The sequence below is a fragment of the Pteropus medius genome, unplaced genomic scaffold (genome assembly GCF_902729225.1).
Source record: "Pteropus medius unplaced genomic scaffold, Ma_sr-lr_union100, whole genome shotgun sequence".
Taxonomy (NCBI): Eukaryota; Metazoa; Chordata; class Mammalia; order Chiroptera; family Pteropodidae; genus Pteropus; species Pteropus medius.
This window is the reverse complement of record NW_024343125.1, coordinates 32,778-43,142: the sequence shown is the minus strand read 5'-3', so window position 1 is coordinate 43,142 and position 10,365 is coordinate 32,778. Positions and strand designations below refer to the sequence as shown.

Here is a 10,365-nt window from a genome sequence, read left to right as displayed (position 1 = left end):
CACAAGGCCACACCAGAAACTGAGGTCAGCTGTCACCAGTGTGTGAGTCATGGCACTGCTCAGCAGGTGGCACAGGAGACCACAACTGGATGTGGCTTGGGTAGGGCCATGAGTTAGGGGAGGGAGAGTTTCAGGGAATCCTCTGGGCAAGAGCGACCTCTGTGACCCAGTTTGATGAGGTCAAGGCTATGGCAGCACTGTGTTTGCACATGGAGAAGGGAGGGCTCAATAGAGAAACAATGGATACCACCAGCATTTCTGCCCAGGAGGAAGCCTCTCCTCTGGCCCTCGTTCCAACAACTCAGTGTGCCCCTGTAAGTCCCTGGTGCCCCCTGAGCAGCTAACCTGGCATTGATGCTCAGAGCAAGTGAGTCCATCATTGCAAAAGTCTGCTTGTGGGCATGGTCCCTTTAAGAGACATCTGCTGCTGCCACAGCCTCCATCTCACTCAGCTGCTCGGGCCCCAGCAGCCTCATGTCCTCGCCCTTGTCCTACCTCCTCCCGTTGCAGGGTAATTTCTTATTTCTTTCCCTAGTTTTAGGGCTTGTTCATCTAGACTCCAGGCGACCTCATTTGCTGTTAGCTCCGTGTTTCCATCACAACTTTGACGTGGTCGCAAGAGCAGATGAACAGAGCCTCTATCGTGTACGCCATTTTGACTTCTTGATCATGGTGTATTATTTGCTTAATGAGGTTTTGGATTCTGTTTCTAGTATTTTGCATTGGTATTCATGAATGATAATTGATCTGTAGTTTTCTTTGTACTGTCTTTATGTGGTTTGGGTGGTAGTATTATACTTGCTTCAGAAAAGGAATTAGAAACATTTCCTTCATTTTCAGTGCTTTGGAATAATGTATACAGTATTAGTATTCTAGTTTTGGAAGATTTGATAGAGCTCCCTGTGAAACCATCTGGAGTCAAGTGCTTTTTTTGTGGGATATTTCTTTAGGAATTTTATTTCTTTTATGATACTGTTCTGTTTTACGCTTTCAACTTAAATGGCATCAATGTTGGTAATCTCTATAGTCCTAGGAAGTTTGACATTATGTATTGGTAAAAGGAACAGCAATAGATAAGCCTTTAGTGTGTTTCGTTTCTGTAGCTAGAAGTTTATGAGTTGCTGTAGTTATTGTGTCAGAGGCTAAGGCTTCCTCTAGTGTCCTTATTTTTGTCTCCCTGTTTTCTTTGGGTTCTTCTAGAGACTCCTTAAATAAGGGGCTAAGATTAGCAATTCTTTTCACTGTAGTTCTATTATATGTGAGCCCTAGAAAATTCTCACCTTGCAGTTTAAGTAACATGAGTTTCTAAAGACAAGTTTCAGCCTTAGACTCTTGACAATAGTTTTGACTTAATATTTGTCATAATTTTTTTTTTTTTAAATAGCTTCTCCACCTTACACAAGAAGGTGGAAGATTTGAATACTCTACATAGGTTAACTACAGTCTTCTACACAACATGGTAAGGTAGTCATTCACCCACAGAAGATAGGTAGAGAGAGTCAGCTTATCAGCTTAGACGCTGGGACCCTTTGTCAGAATGTTTACTTGCTTCACTTGTCTGCTGTGCCTTTCATGCCTGTATCAGCTAATGAAACAGTTGGGCTGATGGTGATGACAGGAGAGGCACATGGTTACAGGACTTGAGTCTTCCATTTGCCTTCTTGAAATCTCTGCGCCTTTCCTTTCCACTTGCAGTGCTTCTGTGCAAGTCTTTGTGTGAGTGATAGGGGCACTTGAACATCCTTGAGTGAAGGTGCCGAATGCACCTCAGGCCTCGTTCAGTTTTCTGAGACTCATTAGCAAAGAAACAGCAATCACTGACTTGCCCAGATTTGGAAAATATGTGTACCGTAGAGGCCAGGCCTAAGGGGAGGAGAGAACTTTCTCTCAGCATTGAGTAAAATGGGGCTATTCTTTAATTAGAAGCTTTGGGAATCCAGTGCCATTACCCCCTTTATCACTTCAGTAAGAAGGAAACAATTCCCACCTCTTCCTAAGTGTCCCAGAGCTCTTGAATCTCATTGCACTTCTCTGCCAGCTCTTGGGACAGAGATAAGACCTTACACAGTCTCCCTAGAGGAAACTTCTAATTAACTCTTACCCAGTCTTATTGTCTTACTGTCGCTTTCAATTATTGAGGTCTCAGCAGGAACAGCTCTATCTAGTGTAATGTTTGGGTAAGTCCAATTAACTCATGATTTTTTCCTCTAGGGAACCACTAGTATCAGTTAAGTGCCTTACACTGAATTTGGCTTTGGGAAGAAAAACAATAAGACATGGTACTGTCCTTAATGGAGTAAAGGTCAAGGAGGAGAGAGAGAGAGAGATAAACAATAAGATAGCTAATTTAGCCAGTTAATCCATTCAGGAAGTCCCAAGGAGAGGATGTTGAACGTAGAGCAATCAAGCAAAGCTATATGGAAGAGGTGATGCAAGCTAAGTGTAGAAGGCTTATTTTTCATGATCAGATCTGAATAAGCATGCCAATCCTAAGAGCAAAGTCATGGAAAAAATAATTCATATTCTCTGGTATGCAAAAGGACAATCTTTGAAGTAGAAGGTAAAGCTGGAGACCTAACATGGGACAGATTATGTAATACACACGCACACATAGACACATAGACATTAGCACTTTACATACCAGTCTCAATTTAAATGTTAATTGAAGTTGACAGAAATTCATTGACATCTGATGAGATCTGCAATTTAGAAAGGTAACTTGTGCCCCTTAGAATGGAATGGAGGGGTCCTGTTTACATTTGCTACAAAATAAACTACACAAAACACAGTTTAAAACAACCACAATTTAGTTTATTATTTTGTTGGTTGACAATTTGGGCTGTGCCTAGCTGGGCTTACTTGTGTCTTCAGTCAGCTTCCAATTTGGCTTGCTCTTCTCTCGGGTGACATCATCCAATGGTCTAGGTGGGGACTGCATATATGCTGCGAGAAGGTTCCAGAAGAGCCCAAGCTCCACTATGCAAGTGCTTTTCAAGTCCTTGGTGGTTTTGTGTTTGTCTGCACCCCACTGCCCAGTGTAATCACATGGGTGAGTCTGAAGTGGAAGGGTACTTAGACTTTCACAGAAGGGATGTGGATACAGGAAAGGGAAGAAACAGTAGTTATTTTTATAGTCCCCACAGGATCAGTTTTTGTATTGCAAGCATCCAGATGAGAGGGAATAGCTTTATATAGACAAAATTGATATAATACAACTATATTCTTAAAATATACAATGTGATAAATTTTGTGTACACTTGCGAAGCTATCACTACAATCAAGGTGGTGAACTAAAATTTGTTTATCTGTTTATTTAACAAATGACATTGCTGCTTCTATTCCAGACCTAAAGCCTCCTCCATGCAGGAACTCTTTTGACTAGAGGCCAGTATCTTCGGTTCTGGGCCTTAGGAAAACCAGGGTCTTCCCCTCACTTCATTTTTTCTACATTTTCCTTTCCTCAATTCTTCCGGGTCATGTTAAATTAGTGGTTCTCAGCCAGGATTTATTTGTGCCCCCATTTTGTGCCAAAAAAGAGGTAGACTTAATTGGCAGGATGCTGTACTCCAGAAAGCTCTGTCTAGCTTTCTGCTCATTCAGGAGTGATTATGCCCCTTAGGGACATTTAGCGATGTCTGGAGATATTTTTTAATGTTAATGACTGGGGCATGAGGGTGAGAGAAACTACAGGCATATAGTGTATAAGGCCATGGATGCTGCTAAATGTCCTGCAGTGCATTGGACAACCCCTACCACAAAAGATTATCTGGCCCCAAATGTTAACAGTACCCAGGATGAACAACCATGTGGTAGACTATTAATTTTCTATACCAGGGACTAATTGAAAGATAGAGGACAATCAGATAGTGTTCCAGGCTTATTAGGATGGTCCTGTTCTCTTGGTTTCATCCAATCATCCCAGGTCACCAGGATTAGGGTTCCATTGAATGGTTATAAAGATCAGAGAGGAGAGAAAAATAAACAATAAATAAGATAGCTGATATGGCCATTCAGGAAGTCTCAAGGAGAGGATGTCGAACTTGAAGAATTCAAGGAAAAGCATATAGAAGAGGTAATACAAGCTAAATGCAGAAGGCTTATTTATAGTGTTCAGGATCAGATCCGAATAAACATGCCAATCCCAAATGTAAAGGCACAGAAAAAATAATTCACATTCTCTGACATATAAGACTTTATTACACTGAATAAAGTAACTTTTTTTCAGGAACAATTATTTTGTATTTCACTCTCAGACATCTGCTGGAGAAGCATGCAGGTGGGCAGAGATTTCTAGGGTACAGCATCCTGCCAATAGATCTACCTCTTTTGGGAACAAGATTGGGGCTGTGTTCATAAATACGATACCCACTACTTTTTGCAAACCTCTATATTAGACACAGACTAATTTTCTACAATCACCCCAACAACTATTTATAAATCAAGAATCTGAGACTGCTTATAAACAGTCAATATCCTAATGGTAAAGTGAGGATTCAGATATTGGAATTTACCTAGTCTGAATCCAATGATCACCAAGAGGATTCAACAGTCCTCAAGACAACCCAAGACAGGTTTTTAAAGTTTAATTTTTGCTCCATTCAAGAGAATCTCTACATTGAGCTGAACCATTGTAAAGGTTGCTTTGTTCTTCAGTTCCCTGCTGTAGGGAGTCCTAGGTGGGGCTATTTTCTGGTCCAATCCTTAGTGTCTAGGTTCAGAAAAGTCCTCTCCTGGACTCTGCAGATCTGGCTAGCATGTGGCGCCCTAGGGGCCGTTAAGAGGGCTGAGGGTTGCACAGGCCCCCTCTCCTATGTGGCTTTCTTGGTGCTCTGAGTCAGTTTTGGGGATGTATTCAGCCCCACTTAACTCATAGCCTGATCAACCCTCTAGCCGGTTTTTCCAACTCTGTTCTGCTGATAATGGAGCCCTGCACTGCCACCTCCCACACCTCTCCATGGCAATGCAAGCTTTTGGAGTTAATAGAGTTAAAGGGACAGAAGAGTCCCTGGGTGGCTATTCATAATTTCTTTGCACTTTCATGTGGTTAACATAGACCCTGATGGCCCTCAAAGATCTTGTGATGACTAACAATTATTCAGTGCTTACGCCAGACACTGTTCTGGCCTCTCTTATGTGTAACATTTAATCCCCACCAGAACTCTTCAGGAAATGTACTATCATCCTTATTGTTATAGATGAGGATATGGAGCTACAGAGAAGTAACTTGGGCAAGATTGTACCATTAGTGAATGATGAAGAGATATTTGAACCTAGAGACCTTTTAGCCACTGTGCCCTGTTGCCCCTCAAAATGTAAGTGCTATGAAAATTGGAATGAGTAGGAGGATAGTGGCCAGGGTGGGCCTATTTGAAGAGCTGACAGTTTTGATTTGAAAGCTAACTTGTGAGAAGGAACCAGGCATGTGAAGATTTGGCAAAGCATGAACCAGGCAAGAAAAACTGAGTAGATTGCTTTGAACTTTTATTTCAGATCTGGCTCATATGGATCCACAAAGATCAGAATTTTCTTTCCCTTAAAGAAGATACTACAAAGAAGTTTCTTATTAAAGTCTTCAGTATAGGTCAGTGGCCACCACCAAAACAAGATACAGTAAATAAAATTTTAGGGAGCCAAGGAGGTCAATATAGACAGTCTAGATAACAGTTCCCAGACAGACTAGGGGAAACATTCCAGCAGGCATGGTGCTATGTTCTAGCTAGGACATAGCAGAGGGTTAAAGATGAGCCAATAATGTGTAAAAATTTGTTGTCACCCTTGTCCTCTCTCCTCCCCTGCTGCATTCCTGACTTGCTTTCTCCTTCCTTGATGCTTGCAAGAGTCTGTATCCTTGAAATAGTTTATTTTCATGAGAAATTTAATTATTGGTTGGTCATACTTTTTCCTCGGTAGGTGGTGAGACTCGGTGTGCTGCTTCAAGTTTGTCTTTGGTTCAGGAATGTCTCCTAGTGTATCATGAATAGCATTTTTTCTCTATGTCTTCAGATTACATATTCAGGAACACTAATTATCAGCACTTCCAATCTCTATTGTCTGTCCTCAACTTCTGTGATCTCACCGAGAGTAAGCTCCTCTGATGAAAAGTCTCCTCAGAGCGTCCTTCATGTCCCTGTTCCTCAGACTGTAGATGAAGGGGTTCAACATGGGAGCAACCACTGCATACATCACTGAGGCCATTGAACCCTTTCTGGAGGGGTGGGCTATTCCAGAAGTGAGGTAGACTCCAAGGCCAGCACCATAGAACAATGAGACGACTGAGAGGTGAGACCCACAGGTGGAAAATACTTTATACTTCCCCCCAGAAGATGAAATGCTCATTATGGAGGAGAAAATTCTAGAATAAGAGAAAATAATCCCAGTCAAGGGAATAATACCCAGCAGGCTAGTTACAAAATATTGCAGGATGTCATTGGCAAGAGTGTCAGAGCAGGCAAGCTTGAGGATCTGAGCAAGTTCACAGAAGAAGTGGGGGATTTCTATCACTTTGCAGAAGGACACTCTCAAAACCATCAAACTTTGCAACAAAGAATATGTCAGGCAGATTAACCAAGACAGCAGAAGCAGTAGACCACAAAGGCGAGGGTTTATGATGACTGTGTAGTGCAAGGGGTGACAGATGGCCACATACCTGTCATAAGCCATCACTGTCAGGAGCAAGTTATCTAGCCCAGCAAAAACCATAAAGAAATACATCTGAGTAAGGCAGCCTTTATATGTGATGTCTTTGTTCTGTGTTTGGATGTCCACTAGCATCTTTGGGATGGTGGTGGAGGTGAAACAGATGTCAGTGAAGGACAAGTTGGAGAGGAAGAAATACATGGGAGTATGGAGGTGGGAGTCAGAGATGATAGCCAGGATGATGAGCAGGTTTCCTATAACACAGGCTAGGTACATGTAGAGGAACAGCCCAAAGAGGAAGGGCTGCTGGTCCATATCTTCTGAAAGCCCTAGAAGGATGAATTTTGTAATAGCTGTTTGGTTCCTTGCTTCCATATAAATTTATGGAAATTGCCTGGAAAGAGACAAGAATAATGTTAAAACAGTGGAAAAACAGGAATGTGCCATACATTTCAAACTCATTCACTCACAAAATCTTATGTTTTAACTAAGAGTTTTTTTTTTTTTTTTTTTAGTTGAGGACAATCTCTTTAATAGTTTCTTTCCTTCCTGCTTTTACCACTACTCTCTGTAAGACCTCTTTAAAATGAATGCCCCACACCATTCAGGGGTCTTCTTTGCATTGTTCCTGACTTCTGGCTTGTCCACTCTGCTGTATAATTCCATGGAAGGACAGTCAGTCTCATGAAAATCTCCTTTCTGCTTTGTAACTCTGGTTTCTGGGAAATGTAGAGAAGAGCTAGATCACTGAGAGTTGCAGAATTTAATGATGTTTTTAGTTTGTCCTCATGCCATTTGCCAATATCTTGAAATAGACCAATCTCTGTCTCAAATTTGACTCAGAGATTATTGGGAAAAGATTTTATAGATAATTCCTTCATTACTATAGTAACTTCTCCATTACTGTCCTAATATATCCCTTTATCATCATCATAATGATCAATGTACTTTAAGGTTCCTCAATCCCAAAGACCGAATCAGACACCGCCCCCCCCATACATTCTAATTGTGTCCTGCATGTTTGTGTTGTAGTTATTTCAATTTCTTCAGGTTGGGAGAATTATGCCTTTTCTATTTCTTTTTCATTTTATATCCCAAGCAGCACAGTACCTGGTACAGTACCTGGTGTTCTATGATTATGTATTTAAAGACTGAAAGATTAGAAGAAATTTTCAGGGAATAGTAGAGGCAATTGCCTATTATAAAACCCTTTAACCAAGAACAAAGGCACCATTTATCATGGATTTTCAATTGAACATAAAGAGAAAGAGAGCCTTCTACATTTTATTTCACTCCATTAAAAAAAAAGTCTTAGTTTCTGTTTGAATTTTAGGTCTCTGCCACAGGAGAGAATTTATAAACTCAGAGGCAGTTGTCTTCAATTTTATGCACATAAAAGAAAAATTCTTTCCTTTGAATTGAAATGTGTCTTTATAACTCACATGGTCTTAGTTTCTCTCTCTGAGGTTCATTTCTCTTTGCCATGATAATCTTTAAATATTTGTAGACATCTAGAAGACTCTTTCTGTCTCCTCATCTTTTATTTATTCCACAATTATTTGACTGCCTACTGTATGCCAGGGACTGGGTTAGGACTAAGTACAGACAGGTAAGAGGCATGGACTCTGCCTTCCTGTAACTTTGAGTACCATGGAAATATTGCTGCTTTTGGTTCCTGGGTAGTAATTATCCTGATTAAGACACTTATGATCCACTTGAGGAGAGTGATTAGAAATATTACCTAATCAAAGTTAAGGAATATTAACTTAGCTGGAAACCAAGAAAGTTTGTAAAAGAAGATTAATAATGAGGACAGGCAACTTCTAAAATTGTGATAGACATAAATTGAAGAGATCAGTGGAACAAATTGGACAGTCAAGAAACAGACACTACCCAATATGAGAATTTAGTTCACAATATAGATATATCACAAACCAACCCATAAAAGGTAAATGATGTAATAAGTGATGTTTAAAAAACTAGATAACTTTTTAAATACCTCAAAATAGCTAAATAACTAATGGAAAGAGAATGATTGGCAAAATTGAAAACAGAACAACTATTAGAAATGAATATAGATAATATATTTATGTGACTTCTTGAAGTGTGAAAACTTTTTAAGCAGAAGAACATTGAAAGAAATCACAAAGGAAGAGATCAGTAGTTTAAAGTATATACAACAAATCATTTGTTGATCAATAACACCAAATGACATTAAAAGGCAAATTAAAATCTGAGGGAGAGAGAATTTTTATAAAAACATAAAAGTGCAGTAACTTAATAAATTAGAAAACTTAAAATAATAAGAAAAAACAAATAGAAAAAAACAGAGGCTAAATACAAGTAGATAAAAACATGAAGAAGTGTTCAAATTTCATACAAATCAATGAAACCTAAAACAAGAATTAGATGCCGTTTTTAGCTTTTTTAGAGCAGTTTTAAGTTTACAGAAAAAGTGAGCAGGAAGTACAGTACAGAACTCCCATATACTACCACTCCTAACCCTCCCCTCAGTTTTGCCTCTTATTAATATCCTGTGTTGGTGCGATACATTTGTTAAGATTGATGAACTGATATTGATCCTTTTATTAACCAAAGTTCATAATTTTTATTAGGGTTATCTCTGCGTTCTACAATTTTATGGGTTTTACCAAATGCATAATATCACTTACCCATCACTACAGTATTATACAAACTGCCCTAAAAATCCTTTGTGTTCCACCTATTCATCCTTCCCCTCTCCAACCACTGTCAGCCACTGATCTTACTGTCACTATAATTTTGCCTTTTTGAGAATGCAATATGGTAGGAATCATGCAACCTTTTCAGACTTGGTTCTTTCACTTAGCAATATATATTTAAGATTCCTCCATGACTTTCTGTGGCTTGATAGCTCATTTCTTTTAATTGCTAAATAAGATTTATTGGCTGAATATACCACAGTTTTTTTTTTTATCCATTCACCTATTAAAGAACATCTTGGCTGCTTCTAATTTTTTAAGCATTCAAATTTTATGAATAAAATTTGCGTGCAGGTGTTTATATGAACATAAGTTTGCAATTCACTTGGGTCAACACTAAGAGTGGAGCTGCTAGGTCACATGGTAAGTACATTTTTCTTTAAAGAAATGGCAAAAAAAAAGAAAACCCACCAAATTTAATGTGAATATAAAATGTTGGTAATAATGAGTGAATTTGACATGGCAGTATATGAGAAAAACTTTTTTGGCTCAGATATTCTGGAGATCAAGTTAGTAAGTATCAAGAAACTTCCAAATGTGAATACACACTGGGAGACCTCTACTTTCTAGAAAAATAGGTTATCAGATTGGGAAAAAAAATTATGTATGAGACTATTGATAATATTATTGCTTATGGTACTTTAGAATGCACTTTAGATCATTACTGTTAGAAGATGCTGTTTAGAGTATTGCTGTTGGAGTAAAGTGTTTATAGTAGTGGAAGTTCCTAAACAACCCAATAGAATGGTTGAAAACCACTAACATGATAAAGTGTCCATGTTGTAATGTTAAGTGTAAAGAACAGAACAGAAAGCTGTTTATATAGAACAATAGCAATTTGGAGATGAACTGTGACTGGAAGGAAATTTACCAGAAATTTAACACCAAAAAAAAATCCAATTAAAAAGTGGGCAGAAGACCTGACTAGACATTTCTCCAAAGAGAACATACAGATGGCCAATAAACATATGAAAAGATGCTTGAGGTC

The 10,365-nt window shown here is 39.0% G+C and overlaps 1 protein-coding gene across 1 annotated transcript; it reads right to left on the bottom strand.

Moving 5' to 3' along the window:
- Positions 1-6,072: 6,072 nt before the first annotated feature.
- Positions 6,073-7,011, bottom strand: LOC120606068 (olfactory receptor 7D4-like). The gene has a single exon (XM_039867189.1). It carries the CDS (start codon positions 7,009-7,011, stop codon positions 6,073-6,075), a length of 939 nt encoding a protein of 312 aa, XP_039723123.1.
- Positions 7,012-10,365: the final 3,354 nt, after the last annotated feature.

Excerpts from the sequence above, each read along its gene's own strand:
- LOC120606068 (XM_039867189.1), bottom strand. The coding sequence starts at position 7,011 with ATGGAAGCAAGGAACCAAACAGCTATTACAAAATTCATCCTTCTAGGG.